The 25,973-nt window shown below is 34.7% G+C and overlaps 1 protein-coding gene across 1 annotated transcript in view; it reads left to right on the plus strand.

The window, feature by feature from the left end:
• The first annotated feature begins 362 nt into the window (after positions 1–362).
• LOC111516325 (low density lipoprotein receptor adapter protein 1-A) overlaps positions 363–25,973 on the plus strand; it is a 59,621-nt gene continuing 34,010 nt past the window's right edge. The window contains exon 1 of the mRNA XM_074181848.1: positions 363–625. Within this exon, the coding sequence (XP_074037949.1) occupies positions 580–625 (46 nt within the window). The 5' untranslated portion in view covers positions 363–579. The remainder of the gene's footprint in view (positions 626–25,973) is intronic.

Consider the following 25,973-nt stretch of genomic DNA (forward strand, 5'->3'; position numbering starts at 1 on the left):
AACAATAACTTACTTTTTTTCACTTTATTCATATTTCACTGTGCCAATTATTCGTGAATAACCTTATATATTTCTAACGGGGCGGATAATGCAAACATGCAGTATTCGTTTCATGAAACAAATCTGATGTAATTAGGATGCACCATTTATCACAGTAACTATCATAAAAACGCAAAAAGTTGATATTTCTGGCGCTCAGTAATTGAAGTAAATTGATAGTACGATCTGCTCGATATTAATTTTCCTGCAATAACACTTCCTATTCGATGAAGTAACCTTTGCCTGGACGAGAAAGTGCGATTTTCACTGCGCTATTAATTGCCTCAGAGTTCTTTTATCTCTGTACCAGTGTACCAAGAAGTATCAGCATCCATTCATATGTTCATGGCTCACTTTGCTGCTCACTTGTCGATGGGCTTTCGCTGAACGCGGTTCACTGCTTATTTGTGAAGCCATAACCTACTTTGGTTAACAGTTCTAATGCGAATTTCGGTGTAACTCATAGATTGTATCGCCGCCCTTATACATTTTTTTGAGTTAATTTGTATTTTTTGTTATTCATAGCTAGAGTTTTGTGAAATGGCATTCTTGAAAACGATTTGGAAAGCGAACTCCAAGCACGAAAGTAAGTTGAACTACCTACCTCATTACATTGTTTCTAACTGCATGTTTATCGCTAATTCACCTTGCCTGAAATTGTCAATAAAATACTGTAAAACCAAGTGTAAACAAAAGACTTCCAATGTATGTTGAACTCTCTATACGGATGAGCGCAGTTTTTTTGTGTACATTGTTGTAATGAACAGGAAGAGGATACACTTATGAAAATATTCATTGTATAATATGCGACCATCTAAAAAACATTCTATAATAAAAATGAACCCAATTGAAACCTTAATACTAATAATTGAAGAATCGAATGAAATTTGGCAAGTTGTGACCGATGAAGGATGTTTTTATGAAAAATTATTCCAACCGATGGAGTAACTATTTATGATTGGATTTTGTCGCACCCTTAATGAAACGTCAAGAAAACAAAAATTTTCATTCGGTCACAGACAAAATGTAATCATCAATTTGTGTAGGATTTGAAGAAAATTATTTTTTTCTATAAACGATTTTCTATTGACAAATTTCAAAGCGATCATTTCCATACGCCATCTTATATAATATGAAAAAAGAAGTGATTATCTGATTTCATTATTCGAAGAAAATACGAAAATAACTTATACATTCACATTGTGCCTCGAAAACAGTTCCTTAAATTTCAAATAATATCTCTTTTTCTTCGAAGACTGTGTTTACCAATTCAGTAATAACAGGAGGCTATCATATTAAACAAGTAACTTTTTCATTAGATATCATGAGTATCGTCACATATATTTTGATTTAAATACAAAATTTTTGTATGAACTTATCTGAGAAAACTTGGAATATCCACTTATTTTTTTATACAAGTTCGTACATATTCGTAGAAAGGAAAGGCTAATGATAAAGAGTAAGTTCCGCTTTCAAATCCCTTTTTTACCATCATACTGTCATTAAAATTTTCGAGAATACAACCTTGAAAATATTATACTTTCTTTTTATTTCAATGATGAATGCACATTGAATCAGAGAAGCGAATGTCATGAATTGAAGTTTTTTCAGTTAGGTACTATTAACTTGTATTTCATCAGTACTTATTGCAAATATTCGGCATTCAAATAAACAGACTATATCTTATATAGAGACTCAAATATCTCAGAATAGCATTCAAATACTTACCTTTATTCGCCACTTCGAAATTAAAAGCCATTTTAAAAATAATCGGAATTCAAAACATAACAGTCAAACTATCTCCACAACTTTTGAAAATAAAAAAAATCCTTGTTCTATTCTAGTAGAAGTAGACTTGATTTTTGGAAATCACTGAGAAAAACCTCGAATCATGATATTACGAGTGGATATATTTCATAATGATGTATTTTTCAACCTCATTACAGATATGACATACAAAAGATCTCTTTATGTGCTTCCTGTAATAAGCCTATTCAGAATAATATGCTGGGAAAAGTTATATTTGATTTGGTTTTGATGTATTTTTATGGATAAGCCAATGGTTTATTATCGTTGTCCTCTCTGATAATTAAATAAGAATATCAATTCCTGAAAAATTGTTTATTGTTATTTGACCTATTGTAACATGATTGGGCATGACAATGGCCTATAATTTCATCAGTTCGGACTTCCATTGTCTAATATAATATAAATTGATTTGAAAACCCTGAAAAAAATTATAAAAATTAATAAGATTAATCGAAAATAACAATTTTATTAAACAAAAACTGAAATAACATACAAGCAACAACCAAACAAATAAAAAAATTAAAAATTGAAATAATAATGAAAGCTGAAAAATAAAAATTAAAAATTATTATTAACAAAAATTGAAAAATAAAAATTATAAGATTTCAAACCAAGTTATGTCACGACGTTTCGATTGTAGATAGTTTTTCAATTACTCCCAGTGAAATTGACTTTTTTGTCTGTTTCATCAATTTATTCAAGTTGTTTCTGTATATTTTATATTCATTATTCAAATCCTCAGAATATATGCGAATCCACTTCTTCTAGGTTAACACTTTTCCCAATGGATTCAACGAGTTTAGTGGTTATCCAAGGTTTTATTCTGTGGTCTTTATTTGAATTCATTTTGTATTTATTCATCACAAATATTTCCAAGTAAGTTATGAAATGATCTGTTAGTTCTATTGAAAATAATATAGAAAGTTATAGAAATATTTCCTTATCTATTTTGTTTTCTGAAAAATATGTGATTAACGATACTTTCAGAGAATTGAGCTTTTCTACTTGATTATCAATGTATGAAAAATATCCTTCTCTCATCAATTTTTTCAAATAATCACTGATATAGTTTGAATAATCATCTAATAGATTCATTTTACTGGTTCCATTATGAAATATCTGATATTCCAAGAATTACATTTACCGGATACCCTGTGAATGCGGTGAAACTAAGAGGCCTTCGAAAGTCCGCATTGCCGATCACCAGAGAAACACATAGCAAGAAGAAACTAGCAAATTGGGAATAGCAGAGCATGTTTTGGACCCATCAACATAACATCGTGGTCTCAAGCTGAGATCATCCACAAGAGGGAAAACTGGTTTGAGAGGAAGTTCAAAGACGCTGCATATATTTTGTCTAGCAGCGCATTCAGATAAGCTAGTGTAGACATACGCAACGTATGGAAACTTTAAATCGAGCGGAAAAACTGTCAGCTTGCGCTTAACCAGTGAAGCAATGAGAGGGAAGAGGGGATAGGTGAAACCGTTCTCTCTCTCTGAGGAATAGTCCAGTTATCACCCAAAGACAATTATGGATATATATATATATATATATATATATATATATATATATATATATATATATATATATACTATATATAATTATATTGAACATTTTATTAAAACAACGATAAAAATAAAATAAAAACAACAATAAAAATTAATTGGCGCTCCGGAGCGACTTCATTGATTCCAGTGGCGCATTTGCTTTTTCAGCTGCAGGAAAACCCGGAAAAACCTGCAACACCACATCATCTGAAGATCTTGATCTAACAATGTTCTCTCTCTTATCAAACAAAATGTAGGGTGTCTCCAGAGACTCCAATAAATTCAATGCATCGCCAGAACACTTCGTGACACGACTGTCATATCTATCTCCTAAAATATCTAACTCATTCTTTTTACGCATTGAAAGAATTTTTTTCAAATCTTCTATGAAAGTTGTTACATCCGTGAATGGTGATCGATAACATGCTCTAATTTCTTTGTTATAATGATTCAACGATATGGTTATTGAAAGTGCCTTTGTTTCTGTAAAATTCACACAGACACGTGTTTCTGGCTACTTAGCCTTCCTAAGTACGATAAAGCCAAGTGCAAAGCATAGTTAACACTTGGTTGCGAAAAATGGTCAAAACAAACAAGCGGCTTCATCATCAGAGGCCAACTGCGAATACGTAGCATCGTCGGACAACCTTGTGATTACAAGGACAACTCCCAACTTAGTCACGAGTGCAGCAATAGCAGCCTGCGTGAAATCCGGGTCCAAAATAATACAATATATATCGTTTTTGAGTAACATAAATCACTTTATAAGTTAGAGTTGACCAAAACATAGTTAACGTTGAAACGAATTTTAAAGACAGGAAATATTCATTATAACGAACAAAAAACCTTCTTGAAATCTTCCTTAGATTATTTGAAGGAATTTCTATCGTTCTAATCAACAAATATTTTTCCAAATTCGGTCCATACGTTTTTGAGGGACACTTTCTCAATAGCTTTGTTGAGAATATTTACCCTCACTTCCGTTAGGGCTTCTAGAATAACCGTTCTTGTCCCTTTCAGTAACCTTCTTTTAGAATGAATATATTGCTTGATTGAATAGTCCTTTACCGCCAAATACATTCCTTCTTTCCAATCCTGTAACAGAACTGCACATCTGTTTTTTTTTTCAGTATTCAAGAGCGAAATAACATCTTGATTTTTTTATAAATTCAATTTACGTATGTTTCTTCTTTTTGAGTCCTGTTCCACGATAATATTTCATCTCTAGAAGCTTCTTTTCCTCTGTCACTGTTTCGATAACATCCTTCATTTTGCTTATCTTTAGTTAGCCATTACTTTTGGAATTATCAAACACGTTTTTGGGGTGCTTTACTTTTTCTTCCATCTCAGATAAGTTTTTGTGAATGGAATTTGTGTTTGCTGTTTGTGAATGTTCAATCTTTTAGTTTCTGCTTTGAATTGTTTACAACTGATTTTATTTCGTCACACAATTCCGTTGTCAGAATCATTTCGTTTGTATGATATGGCTAAGACAGTTTGCCATTCAGGTTTATAATATAGAAGAGGCAGTAACTATTACCGAAACGGTTTTGGAGAAAAATGCCTATCCTCAACAGCTTATTAGAAAAGCTGGTAAAACTGGTAAAAACAGTGACCCCCATAGAAATTACATTATCATAACAAATCGAACAACACGCGTATCTGACATCTAACGTCATAACTTATGGTCCCAGTTTGTTCGAGAAATTCAAACTAATCTGTTACAGATATGTAAGATACTTTGACACATTGAGTGTATTGATAATATACTTTTTTCCTCTGAAAAGTTGAGTATGTGAAACTTCAAGTCCCCTGGATATATAAAAACTAACATGACACATGAACATCTCATTTCAAAGAAAATATATTTCGATTCCGGCTGAGATATTCTTCACAAGTGAATATTTCGGTAGTTGGTAGTTGTTTCGAAAGTACTTTTTTGTGTAATTTAATGTTTATATGAGGGTAGTTGAGAGGGGTTTTATTTTAAGTTTGTGTCCGAAAGTTACTTTTTTGCATGATCTACACATTTTTGAATAGTTATTTTTTGAAATTGATTGCTTTCTTCTTTTTTTGGAAAATTCTCACTTTTTTGTATGGAGATCGAGAAGTGGAAAGTCAAAATCTTTATTTCTCAGAAATAAATCCCTCCTAAAAATATACGAGGTCCAGCTATTAAATAACGAGACTGCGCGCCTAGAGGGCGCCCCAGAGGGGTGGGGAAAAACCGAGTTGTGCGTTGGGTATCTGGAAATCTTCTCTATTCACGTACCAAAACACATCTTCGACACTATTATAGTATTTGTGCACGTTTGAAACGAACGTGTTTTTTTCTCTTGCCGAAAACCATGTGTGACGAAAAACAGGAGCAACGTATCAATCTGATATTTCTTGTTAAATTGAAAAAACTCCGACTGAGTCCTATGAATTGTTTCAAGAGACTGCACTCGCCAGATTTGGCCCCGGGGGACTTTTTTTTGTTCCCGAAGATAAAATCTGCTATGAAAGGGACCCGATTGGAGTCGATGGAAACAGTAAAGCAAAAAACGGCAAATCTCTTAAAGGCGCTCACCAAAAAAGACTTCCAGCTCTGCTTCGATAAATGGAAAAAACGTATGGAAAGGTGTGTGGCGAGGGGAGAGAAGTATATTGAAGGGGGACATTCGAATGTAGAATAATTTTTATAATAAAACCCTCTTTCGTAACCAGTCTCGTTATTTAATAGCCGGACCTCGTACCCCTTTTAATTTGAAAAGAAGGATAGTTTTCTGACACGTTCACTATCTGCGGAATGATGAGTAGAGCAATTTCACTGACTAATTTGACTTTTCAGTAGTTTATTTCAAGCAGTAACTTTACGGAGTGAACTTTTCTGTTTGCCATTTATTACACTTCAGCAGATCATGTATTGATTCAGCTTTGTTCATATTTTCAGAAGGTTCAGAACACTGTTGAAAACATGACTTATTTGAAAAAGAATTCGTGTGATTATGTGAATTCTAAAAGACACATAAAATACATTCTTAGATAAAAAATCTCATTATAGTTCTGTGTGTTTCATTTGATAGTTTTCCTAGGCCAGTGGTTATTACCGGAGATGATTAAAATAATTACAAAAATCATTCAAACATATAACATCAATTTGAGGTGAAACTGTAAAACGATAATCATCAATTTGCAATTCTGACGTACATCAAAATAATTCAATATCAACTTCCGTTTTCAAATCCTTGAGACAACGATCAATTCTTCCTCAACAATCTCAGTGCATAACAATATTATTCGATGCATCGTAACATTTCTTCTTTGCTTGTTACATGGTACAGACTGGTACCCGTATTTTTATTCAATATTTACAAGTCAATATCTTCGAGAATTGAGTGTGTTGAAATATATGGATTATTCATTTCTATCAGTACCAGTGGATTGCATTTGAACAAAATATGTTTCCTAATAATTATCGAAAGCAAATGACGCTAACGAAAATTTATTATGTCAGAATAGGTCTAAATATTCAAAACAATTGATGATGAATAAACAATTAACTCCAAAATATTTGAAATGAATCTAACGTGTTTCAACATAGATGAAAAATATAGTGAGATTTGGTGATTGCTATTCATGAGAGCAATCGTCTAGATAGTAAGACTTAGTATTGAATGTTACCGGGATGGTGGCTAATTGGTCTAAAGTGATCACGTTCCCATCGACAGAAGCAGAACCTGCCGCCAAAAGCCATTAAACAGATATTCCAAGCAAAAATATACGATCTACATAGAGGCTATATCCGCCGGAATAACGATAATAACTTCGGTAGCTGACAAGACACCAATCAAAATGAAAATAATAATAATAATAATATGCTTTATTGTGCAAAGAAGCTCCAAATTTTCTTAAGTCACCATACAAGTGAATTTGGGTAAATCTCTAGGAACTGCATCGATCTATTATGGGAAAACTATAACTAGGAAAAATCTAAAAATTTTACAATACACTGAAGTCGATGGGAGCAACTCGGCTAAAATATTTTCAAGATAGCTGCGCTTTCGGTTATACCGGAAGTAGGTGTCAACTTCGGTCCGAATAGTACATCCTATACATGCAGACCCTACAATAATTATCAATTTTTTCTATAAGGAAACCTTTATCATTATGTTTCGGTCGGGTTCCTTCTAGAGTAGAATCAAATTCAATAGCCTGTATATAAAATTTCGATAATTTTCAATACAGGGTGATCAAAAAAGAAGTATATGAATGAAATTTAATAAACCGTCTAAAGTGACTTTTTACAAATGGAAACCTCTCATTTTATGATTCAATCGTATTGGGCATCAAAAATAAAGGTAACTCTGTACGAGAATACCTATTCCGATAATAAATAGTTTTTAAAATATTTGCAACTTAATATTTTTCTATCGGTAGAATACTCACTATACGGTTCCTAAATTTTGTCAGTTAGCCATGACGGCGTGGGAGTTGGAAAACAATCAGTTGATCCGATAATGTCACTACTTGTCATTTGCAAATTGTCAATAATGAATGATTAAGTTAAATGGAGAATCAAGAGCTGTTGCGCTTGACCGTGTGCGTCATAAGGGTTTACTGCCCAAACTTCAATGCTATGGTTTGTCGGATCAGTTTTGTGTATGGCTCTTTAGCTTCGTGAAAGAACGTTCCCTGCGAGTGGCCGTCGATGGATATCTCTCGAATACTTTCAACATCAACTGGTGTTCCCCAGGGATCCATATTGTCTCTAACCCCCTTTTTAATATATATCAACGAATTATTGGAAAAAACCAAGAATCCAATATATTGTTTTGCTGACGGCAGCACACTTGTCTCATCATTCCATTTGGATTCCAGGACATCGGCTACGGAGGCACATCTTCACCGGCAGCAGGAGTTTGCATAATTTAATGGGGATCTAGAAGTGATTTCAAATTGGGGTGGCAGTAACCAGGTTCAATTCAATGGCAAAAAAACTCAGGCATCGGTTTTCTCCAAGAAGATAAATGTCTTCGAACCGGATATAATAATGTCAGGTCAGACAATACCGCTTTCTGCTTCGATAAGTTTATTGGGGTTTAAAATGGACACCAATATATCTTGGCACAATCATATCGCTGGAATTGCAAAGGCTGCTTCTCAAAAGCTTGAAACACTGTTCCGAACCAGAAAACTGTAGGCACCTCAGCAACTTTTGATACTTTTTAAAACTCGGATAAGACTTTCTTTGGAGTATTGTTCTCATGTATGGAGTTCCGCCCTCAAACAACCTGAAGTTGCTGGATTCCATACAGAAAAGAGCCAACCGCCTGATTGGAAACGTGAACATCAAGTGCAATCTTGATAGCCTGGAACATCGAAAAAAGGTTGGAGATTTGTCTCTGTTCTATAGATACTTTCACGGGAAGTGTTCAAGTGACTTGGCACATTTGATTCCACCAAGAGCAATACATATCAGAAATACGCGACGGACTGTGGCTGCTCATCGTTTTGCACCTCGAACTCCACTGTTTAGAAACTCTTCTATGTGGTGAACTGCGTTTATGTGAAATAAACTTCCTGAGAACGTTTTTCCAAATGGATTTGATCTTCACCGATTAAAATTCAATGTGAATCGCTACTTTCGCATAGGCACCGCTCTGAGAGCGCCTTAAGGATGTAAGGATGTTCCAGTAGTGCTTGTGTTTTGTCCTTACGAAGATTATTTAAATTTATGTGGCAAATGTGATACATTTCCCAACCCATTTCCGGAAAAAGAGAAATCATCACCAAAGACTGTCAAGAAAATTATACAAAACTTTAAGAATTTTGGATCCATAAGAGGCAATGCGCAGTTAACTAGTTATCAAAGAAAATATTGAAATAGTATGGAAAGTTACAAAAATCATTTTAAAAAATGTTCAAAGCGGTAAATTGGCGCAGTGGTAACGCGCCCGACTCACGATCGGAAGGTCGTGAGTTCGATCCCAACCTCGACGAGATATTTTTCACGAGAGAATTTATCTGGTTGAAATTGGGATGATTCTGCAACGTTACATGACTGAAGGATTGCGAATAGTAATGATGCTCCCTAGGTGGCTCGAGGAGTTATTAACATTGCCTACTCAGGACACGAGACTGATGACCAATGCAGTCGATGCCGATGAACCCCAAAAAAATGTCCTTGAACTTCTAGACATTTTTCGCACCTACTTAGTAATTCTTCATTGATGCCTAAGATATTCCCGATTCTAATGCTACTTGTCTGGTAGATATTCTTGGGTATGCCGCAAAATATTCCAGAATTGCAATTTCAGTATTTTCATCGTTAACTACTGGTTTATTTTTCTGCACTCTTGCTCGCATACTTATTTCCGAAATTAACAGTTATCCTGGAAAATTTCAATGTGGACAGGTAAATAATATAACATCTCAAGACCAATATAAAGACTCAATATAAAGAGTCTTCGACTAGAGTAGAGTCTGGTATGGGTAATTTCAGGTCGTTAGCTTGACGAAGGGCATAATTATTGAGGTAACCGTATCAGTTTATGTTTGTTAATCAAATAGACTGTCTTTAAAATTATACTTCCAAAGACTGTCAAAATGGTATGTAGTTCAAACAAGGGTTTGCAGTAGTCTCGACTTTTTGCATTGCACATGAATCTTCTGAATAATGAAAACAGTCTGCAACATACTCCCCAGAAAGGAATTCCATACCTCAAATGAGACTCAATGAGTCAGCCGCAGACAAACCAATTTACTTATAAGTTATTCTGACTGCAAAACACCTTGATGCTAGCTTTTTTGAGGATTACAATGTGATTGGCGAATTTAAGTTTATTGTCAATTATTACCCACAAAAATATAAAACTAGGTCTGTTTTCAATTATCTTGTCTGCGTCCTTCGTTGTTAATGGTATGCTGTCAATAATGTTTTGGCAACATTAAATGACAGCAATTGGAGTTCCATTAGTTTTTTATATCTGAGTATAATCTCGTGGAGATTACATAAAGTGTTATTACGTCATAATATTGTGGTATCACCGGCGAATAGGGTAAATTTTCCTCCTATATCGATAGATGTTGACTCGTTTATGTATAACAAGAAAAGTATCGGTTCCATTATTGAACCTTGTGTAACGCCATTTTTCACTTCTTCCTGTGAAATAATTTTCGAATCATTTATGAGTAATTCCACGGATGCCATAATGATAGAGTTTTTCCAGTATTATTCCGTGATATACACAGTCGAAGGCTTTAGCAATCTCACACAACACTGCTGCTGATGCTGATGATATATATGGAATGGTTATCTGTGTTATGTTTGTCAAATTTTGACGTGCAAAATAATATTTTTCGAAATTGTTTCACAAGTTACTTTTTGTAACCAGTTACGAAAATTTTTTCTTTTGACAACCAATTTCGAAGAGTTCATTCATTTCTGAATTATGAATATTTTTCAAGTGGAATGATGTGTCAGTCATCTCTCTCATATTTATTGAAGTCGAATATTATGGAATATTTTTTTCAATTGCTCAGATCTATTAGAATGAATGTAAAACGTTTTCTGTCTCTTATTTGCATAGGGTATAATAAAAATAATCGATTTCATCAACGAAAAAAATTGAAGTAAATTTTGTATAAAAATTAGAAAAAACTTGAAGGGGATATACATTTAGGTTTGATTAATTTTTGCGAGATTTCTCTACGCTCGTTATGCAACTGGTTACATAAGTAGCTTTTGTTTTTCTTTCTGAAATCTTAGTAGGTATATAATACAACAAATGTGCCTAGAAATGAGTATTTATATCGCAAATTCAATTTGTGATCTCATTGAAATTTCAATACTTTCAATAAGGTATAGTTTTAATTTGGTTATAAAACATCATCTACATAATTTAAGTTGGTGCAATGTATTAACAAGCTTATTAATTGAATGAAGACATTAAGTAAGGTCACTTCTACTTAAATGTATGTGAAATACGGATGTTTATGTGAAGTAAATCTTTCATAACATTGAACAAACGAATCTAGATAAAGAACTAATTATATTATAAAAACCAGGAGTGGCCGATGAAAGCACTATTGGATTTTTAATTGAAAAGCAAGTAAATACAGTGTGCTCCTATTTAGAGTTGCGACCTCCACATGGTAGCTGTTTCAGATTTGTCAGATTAGAAGGAGAATAAGAGTAACTCAGGGAAAGCACTTATCGTTTTTCAGTATCATAACCAATGTTGGATCATCCTCAATGAGAACCCAATTTAAGAAGAACTAAACAGGGAACTGGTCTCTTAATTTTTTCGCATAATTGATGTAATTTGAGAGACGAATTTTAAAGCAGTAAAATTATTAAAGTAATGTAAGCATTATTTTGAATGTAATTTAATTCGACAGTTCCAAAACGGGCTGATGAGCAGTTGAAGACAAAAATTGTTAACCCGGAATTTCCAAAATCGCACCAATGAGGATGATAATGTTCCATGTAAGTGAACAATCGAGCCAAACATTTCTTGATCTGGAATTTCTAACAGATTTTTTTCCTGGATTGCTTGACCTGTTCTCTCGGGTGGTTTTTTATAAGTAGATAAAGAGCATTTAAGAGCATGAAGGATACTCTCCATTCCTCTGTCAAAAAATGCACAATATTTTTCAGGTGGTTATCATGGTATCATTCACAGGATTACTACACAATATAGTGAATGAAAGAGGTAAACATTTCACTCACATGGAACACTGTCATCCCCACTGGTGGACATCGATGTTTCGACGCTAGACACTTTCCTTATCACCTCTTCAGCATCAAATCTGGATAACATTATGAGATGAAGCACACAATTCATTCATGAAATTATGACTTCATGCCATTGATGAGAGTAGGTAATGACATTCATTCGCTTGTTTGATTTGATGATTAAATCCCAGCCTTAGGAATCTTGTTCAGATTGAAAGGGATACATAAAGAGATCAATTTTTGGGAAATAAAGTGTTCGGTTTCTACCTCTCCATTTTTTTGAAAAAAATGTGGAAACCATAGAAATTAATTTCTCCTAAAAATATACTCTTTTCAATCAAAACAAAATTCCTGTGGGTGGAATTCAATCAAATAAGCGAAAGAATGTCATTACGTACTGTTATCCATGAATGAGTATATTAAACTCATTTGCGATATGAAATTTTAATTTTTTGAATGAATTACTGCTTCATCTTATAATGTTATCCAGATTTGGTGGTGAATAGAGAAAAGTGTTTTTTGTATAACTCAGTGTTTATACCGGGTGATTCTCTATGGTGGTTGTGTATTATAGTTCCACTGACATTTTTTAACATTACTTGCTTTGCCATACTTCCAGTTTGACCGGAAATGACTACAACTTTCGATTTTTAAATGGGACAACTTATATATTTTTGCTTATTTCGATCGATAATGACATTCCAAATACAATAATACTTCACCTCTCCATATTTGACAAATACGATCATTTTTATCCCAATTTTTATTTTTTGATCTAGAATGCCATAGATCATGTAAATCGCTTCATTCTTGATCAAGTAACATGGGAAAACTACAACTTTCCTATTGAATATAACCCAGATGGTGAATCGGGTTTCATCTGAATAAATAATTTTGAATGGAAAACGTACATCTCTGTATTTAGTCAAAAACCAGTTGCAATAAATCAATCTTCGGTTGGAATCGTTATCGTAAAGATGTTGGTGTAGTTGGTACTTGAATGATCGACAATTATATTTGTGAAGAATTCTTCAAACGGACGAATAACTTATATCACACTCAGAAACAATTTGGCGAATTCATTTCAACATAGATCAACACGTCTACTTCTCTTTCTTCACTGACGATGTGGGATTGCGACGATTAGGGAACCTCTGAGCATAAATTCGAGTTTCTAGTATAATTTGCCATATCTAATTATAAACTACACAACAAATACATTTTTAAAAGTGACAGCATATTCATTAGCCTATTCGTTTAGGTAGTCCTAGCAACAGCTTCAATTGTTTGTCACAGATAACTAGAATAACAGGACTTAGTACATAAGTATACCGAATACGTATAATTTGTTATTAGGTATGATCGTTTCTTGCAATTATTCAGAAAAATAGATAAGAGGAAGTGAAAGTGTTTGGCATCAAATTATTCGTAAAAAAATGATCTTTCACAAAAAGCCGATGAGCCACCCCCTTTCCATTTGAAAAAATCAAGTTAATTGGAAAAAATTCATATTTGTGACTGAGAAATAATTTTTAAAACGACTGTGATGTCATAAGCCCCAAAGTCGTAGTTTTCCCATGTTACTTGATCAAGAATGGAGCGATTTACATCATCCATGACATTCTAGATCAAAAAAGAAAAATTTGAATAAAAATGATTTCATTTGTCAAATATTGACAAGTAGAGTATTGTTGGATTTATAATGTCATTCTCGATCGAAATAAGTAAAAATAATTAGGATGTCACATTTAAAAGTCGAAAGTGGGAGTTATTTCCAACCAAACCGGAAATACGTCAGAGCAAGTGAATATGTCAAAAAATGTAAATGGAACTATAATACACAACCCCCAAATTTCGTATTTTTATTTCCAATAATAAAAAAGTTATAGGGGTGAGCCACCTTAGAGAATCACTCGGTATTTGTTTGGAAAGTATTTTTTTTTCGTGTAATTCAATGTTCACATAAAAGTAGCTGTTTCGAGATGGCTTTTTTTCCAGTTTGTGTCTGAAAGTTTCTTCTTTGCATAATATACGCATCTTTGTATAGAGCTAATTTTTTTAAACTGATTGCCTCCTTCCTTTCTTTGAAAGATTCCCACTTTTTTGTATGAAGATGAAGTAGAAAGCTGAAACCTTTTTTCACAAAAATAAATCTCTCCTAAAAATATACCCCTTTCAATCCAAACAAAATTTGTCTTTACGAAGATGCAACAGATTGATATTCGCGGATCAAAAAAATCATTGACCGTTTTTGAGATATTTGCAAAAATTTTAAAACGACAGATTTTGTTTTTGTTTTCACTCTAATGTTCAATAATATGAAAGAGTGCTGAGGAAACTCCCGAAAGACATTCGGAGATTAAGAATGAAGACATCCCCGACAAAATTCCTATTTGGATTCAAATTTGCAAATTGCAAATTTGAGTTCTTGGAAAAATTATGATACTGGAGTAAGGTATGGAATGTATGTGTTATAATTCATCATATACTTTGTAGTCATGATGACTACCAAAGTTTGTACAAAATATACAGGTCCGAGTTGAAAAAAATATTTATGATGGATTTCATGAACGAAATGTCGCTTTGAAAGTTAGGTCCCGCCAAATCATGACAAACCTAAAATGAAGAGGAAAGTTTTCAATTAGTCTTCAATATTATTGAAAATAGAGTGGCTAGAACAAAAAATAAAACTATATCTATTTTCAGTTTTTTGCAAAAATCTCAAAAACAGTTGATGATTTTCTCGATCTGAAATCTGTTGCATCTCCGAAAATGCATGTTTTGTTCCATTCAACCAACCTTGTACGAGCTACCATTCCTGAGAATAGGAATAGTGGAATCATTTAAAAGAATGAAGTATTTTATAATTCTGAATCTGGTTATAGGTGCAAATATTGCAAATATTGACATACCTTTTTGGATCATATTTCAATGAAGTAAACGTAGTTCATATTTGATGTAAACAAATCTACACTAATGACGCAAATTGAAAATGTTTATGACTGCTAAATAGTTGGAATCCGTTATTGAAATATAATGTGAATCCACAAACTACCAGTTATTGTCAAAATATTTTAATGTGAATTTGATGAAGTCCCATGGAATCAATTGGAATTCGTTGTTATAGGCAAAAAAGTATTTGTTTAGCTCTATGGAAGATTCAAAACATTTGAAGATCTAATATTTCATAAATTATCGAGAAATTTAGTTCAAGAGGAAACCATTACGCTTCAGAGACTTTATTTCTAACTCTAACTTTCAGTTGTCATTAATATCAAGAAGGCGTCTGGTTCTAATGAAGTGTCCGTCATCGTACTTCAAAAGTGTGCGAATGAACTCGCACCAGTATTTTGTAGACCTTTCCAGCCGTCTTACAAGAAAGGGGTTTTTCCTTCTTGTTGGGAAATTGCTTGCGTTCAGGCTACTCCGAAAAAGGGCAAGAAAAACTTTTCAAATAACATAGATCAGTCGCTTTGCTATCAGTGATATCAAAAATCATGAAGGAAGTCGTAAGCTCTGATATCAGGATGCGTTACATACTACTTGATGAGTGTCACCTCTAGCCAAAATTATACTCCTAGTTAAAAGCTTATACAGGGTGTCCCTGGACTTCCTCTTTTCCTCTCGGGAATGTATAGATGGGGTCAAAATATCACCAGTACTTCATATAACTTTTTTTCCTAAAATCCTTCGTTACCAAGTAACGGGCCCTCGAAGTTACAAAATGAAAAATGTTTTTCTTTGATAACTTTTCAAGTGAATATTCAAAATCATCCAAATTTTGGTAATTGACTAAACAAATGAATTCCGTCGATGAGCTTTCATGCAGGAGTCAGTTGTTTTGCTACAAAGTCAGGAACGGACTACCCCCGATGGTCCACACCCCAAAACTTTGAAATGACAGATATTTTTCAATATTTTTCAACAAATTAAGGTTACTTGGACAATTTTATGAATAAAAGTACTCGTGTGGAAAGTCTATCGGAGCAACGAGTCTTGATAAAAATGTAGTTCCACTCGACGACATCAAACCCGCTCGTCCACCATTATTTGAAATGAATAATTATCAAAGCAGAAATAATAATGATAACGTTAATTCAACAACATTTATCCTGAGATGTCTACCATTATTCGAAAATATTAGTTTTTAAGGAAAATGGAAATGATAGGTAAAATGTTCATAACGAATTATTATAATGCAAACACGTTTAACTAACGAAACTCAAGAGCCTCAAGAGCAAACAGAAATGAAAAATCCGCTACAGAAACTGCTTGATATGACCACCTTCTCTCTCTATACATTTTCTTAGTCTGCGAAGACACCCTCTCTGTACTTGAAATAGCATTCCAGGGTCGTTTCGTATGGCTTCACAATGTAATGTTATTCTATTCAACCATGCATCTCTTGTGTGAATAGGTGTAGCGTAAACAAGGCTTTTTAGATGCCCCCACAGAAAGAAATCCAATGGATTTAAATTCGGAGACCGCGATGGCCATGAATATGGCCCACCTCTACCAATCCATCTATTGTGGAAAATATGGTTCAGATGGTCACGCACAATCAAACTAAAATGAGGAGGAGCGCCATCATGCATAAACCACATATCTCTTCGGGTTTGCAATGGAACATGTTCCAAAAGTCCATTCAAATCGTTCTGAATTAACTCCAAATAACGTTCTCCATTCAATCGGTCCTGTAGAGCGAATGGTCCTATAAGATGGTTTCCTATGATACCAGCCCAAACATTCACGTTGAATTTCCGTTGGTGTTTGGTTTGCAATATCCCATGGGGATTTTCTTCGGCCCATATATGGAGATTATGAGAGTTAATAACTCCATCTCTACTGAAACCTGCTTCATCAGTGAATAAAACTCGATTAATAAAAGTCATATCCTCTCTTTCTGATGCTCATTGAAGGATCATCAGCGACGGCTTCCAAAATATTTTCCTCCAATACAACGGTACGTACAGTCCTAGGAGCGCCCTCACCACCTCGTTTTGGCAAAACTGTACCTACAATAATATCGAAATAAAACTAACGTGCTCAAATTAATTATCAATTATTACATACCTGTCTCCCTCAAGCTGCGATCGACACGCTCGAATGTTTCTCTTGACGGTACCGTTCTGTTGGGAAAATGATCGGAATACAGACGACGAGCTTCTGCAGCATTACAAAATGCTCGTCCATAAAATACATGCTTATCTGCATATTCATTGAATGTAAACTGTTCGGCCATATCAAAAAAATTCAAAATATCCTATAGAATATTGACAATACAATGATAGTCATATGACAACGCACCACTCAACAAAACAAAATCGCATTCCAGTTTCTCATTTTTTATCAAAACTTTCTAAAAGGTTTTTTTGTCAACATCTGTGAAAGAAATGGAACATAATTATTCCCTGGATATTTTTCACCTGATCATGTGCAGCCGTTTTTGTAGTTCATTCGTTTGCTTTTTATTAATATAGTAAATATTTTTTCCGATGTGCGTTTTTTCAGCTAAATTTAGATTCGTGTTAAAGAATTTCTCCCATAAAATTATAATTATCAGTGAAACTCCTCAACAGTTTAGCTGTGAAGAAGAATTTGAAACATTCGAATGTTGAGTTTCATGAGATTCAGATAACTGATCAACACGAAACGTGATTATTCCACACGTATTATGTACATACAAAATATGGAATGAATTCGATATTTCATAGTAGAGTAGCTTGTTAGTTTAAAAACACCACGAATCTACAGAACTTGATATTTCTTTTGAAAAAATATCTGCTATCACAATTGTGACTTAAACTTCCATATAGGTACTGTACTTTTTGTTTACGACTTCATTTTAGCATACTTTGTATTATTCCTGTTATAAATGTTGTTGAATTAACGTTATCATTATTATTTCTGCTTTGATAATTATTCATTTCAAATAATGGTGGACGAGCGGGTTTGATGTCGTCGAGTAGAACTACATTTTTATCAAGACTCGTTGCTCCGATCGACTTTCCACACGAGTACTTTTATTCATAAAATTGTCCAAGTAACCTTATTTTGTTGAAAAATATTGAAAAATATCTGTCATTTCAAAGTTTTGGGGTGTGGACCATCGGGGGTAGTCCATTCCTGACTTTGTAGCAAAACAACTGACTCCTGCATGAAAGCTCATCGACGGAATTCATTTGTTTAGTAAATTACCAAAATTTGGATGATTTTGAATATTCACTTGAAAAGTTATCAAAGAAAAACATTTTTCATTTTGTAACTTCGAGGGCCCGTAACTTGGTTACGAAGACTTTTAGGAAAAAAAGTTATATGAAGTACTGGTGATATTTTGACCCCATCTATATATTCCCGAGAGGAAAAGAGGAAGTCCAGGGACACCCTGTATATTTTCAAAATCTGTTTAAAATATGTCTTTCCGTTAATCAGTTGTCGCCCCCATACAAACGACAACTCTCAGAAGTTGAGACACTTGTGCGAGCTAAGGACTAACGAGGTCTCACCTTTTAACGTATGATTCCTAACACGGTTGCAGAATCATTCCAGCTTCAACCAGATAAATTCTCTCGAGAAAAATATCTGGTCAAGGCGGGAATCGAACCCACGGCCTTCCGATCGTGAGTCGGGCGCACTACCACCGTGGCCAATCCCACAACATTCCATATACATTTGGAAAAACGATTTTTATAAAAGTTCATTTTACAATAACATCTGTTCAGTTGGGGGTGTTCTTAATTGAGCAGCCGTGGTTTGGTGCGAACTTTGCTGACTAGTTGAGAACAACACTTGGAAAGTATCTTAGGGTGATCAGAAGAAGTGTAATCTCATAACATAACTAATTCCAATATTTTTTTAAAATGTATCGTCATCTCCTAAGAAAAGCTGCAAAAGTTGAAATTTGCAGGAAGAATGATCTTCCTCTTGAAAATGATCACTTGGTGATCGAAACACGTGTCGAAGTGTTGAAATAACGGTTTGGTGTTGGGATAAAACTCCAGTTATATTTATAACCTACTGTTGGCGAGGATGGCCGTGCCAAAAAAGATATAAAGTTTGTTCAAGTAATACATATCAATATAATAAAACAAGTCACTACATTAAAAAGATGAAATCCTCACTGATGTAAAAGGATTACTCGAAAATTTCTAGATATAAATTCGAATTCGTTCCAAATTATGATTTACCGGTAGAAAACCACGTGCTAGAAACCAAAAAGAGAGAGGGGCAAGAAACATGACACTGATATCTGTCATGGAATTTAGTTTGAGAAAAAGTTATTTTGTCCATGTTGAAACTATGGAACAACTGGATCAGTTCTGGTGCAAGGGTGATCAGAGATACTGCTGTTAATAAATGCATAACAATGCATACATCAACAATGCAGTTGACGATGGGTTTCTCATTGTTCATATCGGATGGCATGTGTCATCCAAGTAACTTTTTTGTGACCAGTCCATAACCATCACTATCACTATCCCACCGGAACCCATTGAACGATTACGAAGTTAATCATAATCATATTATATACAACTTCCCCTTCATTCGCAAACCCGTACCTCCATTATATGGAAATACGTGAATATATAATTTATAGGGTCATACGTAAATAGAGAACGCGTTTTCTTCAGAAACACGTTCAATTATGCAAAAACAAATTTGAAGCAATTTCATCACGGAGATGAAAGCAAAGTTGAGTATGCGATAAAAGAAACTTAATTAGATTGCTTGTTGTTTTCCGCCTTGTTAGAGAGTGCACATGTACATTTTCTAGGTCATCAACAGATCTATCACACTCGCAGACTACTTTTCCCCTTTTATCAAAGACACATGGGAGAGAGATATAATTTAGCAGATATTACAGTATACTTTTATATATTCAAAACTTTTGCCAGCGTAGGAGGAAAATACGATAACAATTTCAAGTATTCAAAGTATGTATGCATGACACGTGCACGAATGGAAATTTTTCCCTACTCGAAAAAATTATAATAACACGCGTTTCGGTTTTGTAAATTGTTCAGTAAAAGTCTCATAATAAGGTTATCATCTTATATCATTCTTATTCAAATAACACTTTATTGTGAGATTTTCACTGGACAGTTTACAAAATCGCAACACGTGTTTCACTGTACAATAGCTTCTTCGAGCGTTTTCATACTATTACTCATACTGAAAACGCTTGAGAAAGTTATTGTATAGCGAAACACGTGTTGCGTCCAGTGAAAATCTCACAATAAGCGTTACTTGAATAAGTTATGGATTTTCATTAATTTATTCAAAAAACACTTTATTATGAGATTTTCACTAAACAGTTTTACAAAAACGCAACACTTGTTTTGCCATATAATGGCTTCTTCGGGAGTGTCTTTACTAACTGAATTCTAAATATTCAATACTTCATACAGAGCATTCCAACGAAAACTTGACCCCCCCTGTAAGTCAGAAACGGACGTGTAATCGAAAATTTCAAAGAACACATCAATTTTAATTTCTAGGGGGACTGATTCTGATATGGAACCCATTCCCGAAACTTCACCCCCCTGCGGTCAGCAACTACATTTTTTCCAATGGCATAGGGGTCGAGTGATACATCATTTGAAAGGTAATTCGTCCCTCTATTACTTCTGTAATTTTTTTCGAAATTAGTACTTTCGTTATTGAGAAATTAAATGCCGAACGTTTTATTTAAGAAAAATCATAAAATTCGCTGTCACTCATTTTATTGAGGATATCAACAAGAGTAATATCAATGGCAATACAATCCACGGATAAAGTACTCGAAAGCGTTCCTTACATTATTGAACATGTCCGGAGTCAGAAATCGGCATTCCCGAACAATTCAATGTCGCAGGTCTTCTAGATTTGTAGAATTTATTCAATTAGTAGTTAACGTTTCGAAATGGACGGCACTGTTAGTTTTTTCTGCACTGGTGGTTTTTGTTGAATGTAGTTGTCGCAAAACAAAAAGTAGATTTGGCCACTGTCACTTCTTCACGAATTATTATTCAGTCATCCTTGTTCACTGTGTTCCAATATAGTTTATTCTACTGAAGAAAGAATAGAAATTGTTGCAACCTATATTGAAATAATGAATGTGCTAAAGCTGCTGCAAGAATTCATAATACGATTCATCCAGACCACAACGTGAGCCATCAATACGTTAAGCAGTTAATGGATAAGTTTCGAACTTCAGGCCCACAACAGAAAACATTAAATATCTCGTCCTGTCAGAAATGACGGAGTTGAAGTTGCAGTTTTAGGACATGTACAAATGAATAATCGACAATCTATTAGACAAGTAGCTAGAGCGTCTGATGAATCAGCTACTAGTGTTTTTCGGATTTTGAAAGCCTACAAATTCCACCCTCTCAAAATAAGGCTAGTTCAGGAATTAAACGAAGATCGTCTCACAGTTTTGTGAGGTATTCAGCGAGAAATTGACTAATAACCCAAACCTATTATACAATACATGTTTTTCAGACGAAAGTTCTTTCATGTCGAATGGTGAAGTGAATAGATATAATTGTCGTTAATAGAGCGACATGAATCCTCATTTGGTGATGGAAACACATTCACAAACTCCACAAAAATTTAATGTCTGGGCCGGCATTCTTGGTTATCATATTGTTGGACTATTTCTCGTTGAAGGTAATCTCAATGGAGACACATACTTAAATCTATTAAAAATGTTAGAGTAAGAATACAATTTAGTAGAAAATGAAATAACATTCAGCAGGATGGTGCACCCTCACATTCTGATGTTCGGGTGAGACAGTTTTGGACGAACGTTTCCAATACGTCCAGTGGAGTGGCCAGCTAGATCACCTGATTTCACAGCGATGAACTTCTTTCTGTGGGGACACCTGAAGTCCAAAGTGTACTCTACTAAGCCTACAAATCTAGAAGACCTGCGACAGAAAATTTTTCAGGAATGCCTATTGCTGACTACGGGCATCTTGAATAATGTACGGAACGCTTTCGACAGTAGACTGTATCATCGTATGGAATTAGGTGGAGGTCATTTTGAACAATTTATCCGTAGATTTTGTTTTCACTGATATTATTTGTTGTTGATTTCCCCATTAAAATGAACGACAGCAAATTTTCTGTATCTTCTCAAATAAATTATTAAACATTTAATTTCCCAATAACGAATGAATCAATTACGAAAAAAATTACAAAGGTAATAGAAGGACAAAAGACCTCCCAAATGATGTATCACTCGACCCCCAATGCTATTGAAAAAAATTGGGGGGTAATTGCGGGCCGCTGGGGAGAGGAGTTTTGGGTATGATTTCCATATCAGAATTAGTCCCCCTAGAAATAAAAATTGACGTGTCCTTTGAAATTTTCGATTACACGTCCGTTTTTGACTTATAGAGGGGGTCAAGATTTCGTTGGAACACCCTGTATATCATTATGCATTTTACAGTTTGAAGTACCTGAATCTCAAGTACCTGAGATGTACATAGCCAATTAAGGTTTTATGAGTACCTGATGTAATGAATGAAATGACCTGAGCTTATGAACCAGTTTCACATTTGAAAAAATATTCAGTAACGGGGAGTTATTTAATTATATTGGGTCATTCAGTAAATTTCCCAAATTTTTAAATCTATTCAATTCTAAACATTCTAGAAAATTGAGTTTCAAACTTGTCACCTCTAAATCTATAACACGTCGTATTCATGATTTAACTGGTATCCTTCTGCTAAAAGGTGGTTTGCAAATGTGAAATCGGTCTTTCTATTTAGTAAACTAATTCTATGATCTTTGATTCTTTGGAAAACTGTTATCTATGTTTGGCCAATATAAAGTTTTGGGCACGAGCCACAAGTCAAATTATTTACTCGTGATCTATCCGACACCAAAGTTTTGTCTTTATTGTTTTCAATAAATTTACTTAGAAGCGCGATATTATTTGTGGGTTCACCAAAATATTACAATGTCCTATAGCGGACGTCATTGTATCTTGAATTTGGGTAGACCTGGTTCATGACTCATTTTTGTAGTTTTCTGGAGAGGATGGAGTCGATAATATCTACCTTATAACCATTGTTGACATCGATTTGTTTGATGAAGTATCGGATCCAGTATCGGCCAATTCCATCACACATATTATCCGGCTGTGGATAAAATAGCATACCACTGAGATCTTCATGAGACATATATTTCACCATGAAGAACAATTCCATAATAAAAAAATTATATATTATCGGTGCCAATTTGGTGTTGGGGACATACGCGTTGAGAACAGTATTTTGGTTCTAGTATATAGTAGCAGTTATCGCAAATGTAAAGTACTAGAAGCGTATTTTCTTTTAGCTTTCCCAATGTCTGATACACAATAATACGCAAATTTTTTTTTAACTAGTTTTCATCTTCGGGATAACAGGGTGGTCGTTGACTTTTTCAGTCTGTGGAGTCACTTTTGTGGTCAATTTTGTTTCAATATTTCAATAAAACATGAAAATTTGGTTTTTATGAAGTGATTGAGTTCATATTCAACTTTGTAAACTAAAAGTAGCAATTGAAAACCAATTCAGCAACAATTAGTTTGCAGCATTTTACAGTGAACCATGCCACCTGAAAAACAACATAAATAATAACGCGTTTCATATATTACCTCTGTGGTACCGTGGAAAAAGTAAAACTTCACGAAAAAAAGCTGTATATTGAATTGTTACAGAATTTTTCATAGCGTTGACTTGTAAGAGAAAATATGATGATCCACTTCACCTCTTACGAATGACATCCCCCAGATAACGAACCTTGTGCGAGCTGAAGATGAACGAGCTTTTTCTTTTTAATGTACGATCCCTAGCAAGAACCATCTCAAGTAGGAAAAAACGATGATATCTCCCCTTACGAAGACACCATCTATTTGGTATCGACAGAGAACGCAGACCGCCAGGCGTCTTTCACACGGGAAGCTACACGTCTCTCGTTCTCGAGAGAGGGGGAGAGGAAGGCTCTTAGTGCTGAAATGCAAGGAGTTCAATGGAGCTTCCAGACGAAGAGTGGGAGCCGCCACGTCTCGGGAGACGAGAGCTCTCACGTCTTCTGTACCTCGAGCCAGGGAGCCACGTCTCCCCCTCAAAATGCAAAAGGATGAGCTATCAATCAATGCTGTCTGCAACCGACCCGCTTGGATGATCGCTTGTTTCTTCTTGATGAAAGTCTCGACATGTACAAGGACCGAAATGAGGTCGTAAATAGTTTGGTGGAAGTCTGCAAGGTACTCCTCAACGTAGAAGCAAGCACCGTATCTTTCCTCAAAGTTGCAGCCAGTGTAAGTTCGGGAGGGATGCAGTTCCTCGAGCTAAATATTATTCTTCACCTTATCTAAGAGCTCATCAAATGAAACATTCGAAAACAATTCAAGAACTTTTTCTCATCCCGTCTAAATTCTGCGTGAAGCGTCGCAAAAACTCCTGCTTCATCGCTTTTTGATTGATTGGATGTATCCAAAAAATTCTTGATCGGTGGCGTTTCTGTCGTCGAGGTTTATGTCGACGGTGGAGAAGGTATATGGCAACAGCTCGCGTGCGATCTATTCTACGACTCATCTCGAGGAGTCAGGAACTGAAAAGGCTCCCAGTGTGAATGGGCGGTAGGTAGGAGTGGTAAACGCTCCCGTATAAGAGCGTGAAGTTCCCCGTGTGAAAGAGTCCTAAATATTGAACGATTTTCATTGCAAAAGCCAGGTTTCAACATCGGCCACCGAATGAGATTCGCTGTTTTTTCCTTTTCTGCACCTTTCGCTGCAGGCAGATAACCAGATAACTAAATTATAAATACAACATTTAAACTTTTTCGTCCTCAACAAGCCTAAGTGAAAAAAGAGATCACATTATCAAAGACAAATGATGTCTATCTTTGATATTCGTGGTTTCATTTCAAGCGTACATGCGAACATCAATTATAAATGTAGACTTAACTGTAATACAGAATAATACATGAAGAATGAGGGTCAAAACTCATTCAACTGAATTGGATGCAGGACCGAAAACTAAAAAAGACACAGTAAATATTCAAATTACTTTCCGATTGACTGATGTCCTACTACGGTATTCAATTCGTTTCCGAAATTTTGTAATAAAGCAATTCATTATGTCCTTGTGATGCTTTGTTTGGAACCTTTGGTGTAGTAATAAATATTACTGAAGTTTTATCCCAACACCAAACCGTTATTTTCAACACCTCGACACGTGTTTCAATCAACAAGTGATCATCTTCAGAAGGAAGGTCAAACTAACTGTTAGTTTAACTGTTAGATTCAACTAACTAGTTAGCGAGCCCCTTCTTCCTAACGACCGGCCTGCCAAGCTTCTGCTACCAATCTTGCGCACAATCGTAGCGAAATGTGGTGGTGCGATATTCCATGTAAACTTTACGGTCTGAACTGTCTGAAGTATTGGCTATATAAATTGATATTCAACAAAAGCTGAGTTGAATCAAGAATTAATATATTCTATAAGAAATCCAGATACTACGCTCCTGACAAATATTTATGAAAATAGGACCAAATATTCTATTTCGCACAATAACATCCCACACACATCAACCTGTTGGGATCATTGCATATGGTATTCTTGAATGAAGTATGGATTTTCATCAGACCAACATCGTCAAACTGTTTTGTCAAGCAACAAACCCTCTCAAATAGAACATTACCTCGTTTGACAATAAAACGTTAGCAATTATATTGTTTTTTCTCACATTATGGTCCATCATATACTTGCAGAATTCAGTACTTTCGTCAAAGTCGTCTTCAGTCATTTCATTCATGAACATGAACTGGAAGCATGGTATTTCACTTTTTTGAAGGTGTTCGATATTGAAAACTTTC

Source organism: Leptinotarsa decemlineata, unplaced genomic scaffold (assembly GCF_025532065.1).
Source record: "Leptinotarsa decemlineata unplaced genomic scaffold, Ldec_3_MD MMD2_tig00026316_RagTag_RagTag, whole genome shotgun sequence".
NCBI lineage: Eukaryota > Metazoa > Arthropoda > Insecta > Coleoptera > Chrysomelidae > Leptinotarsa > Leptinotarsa decemlineata.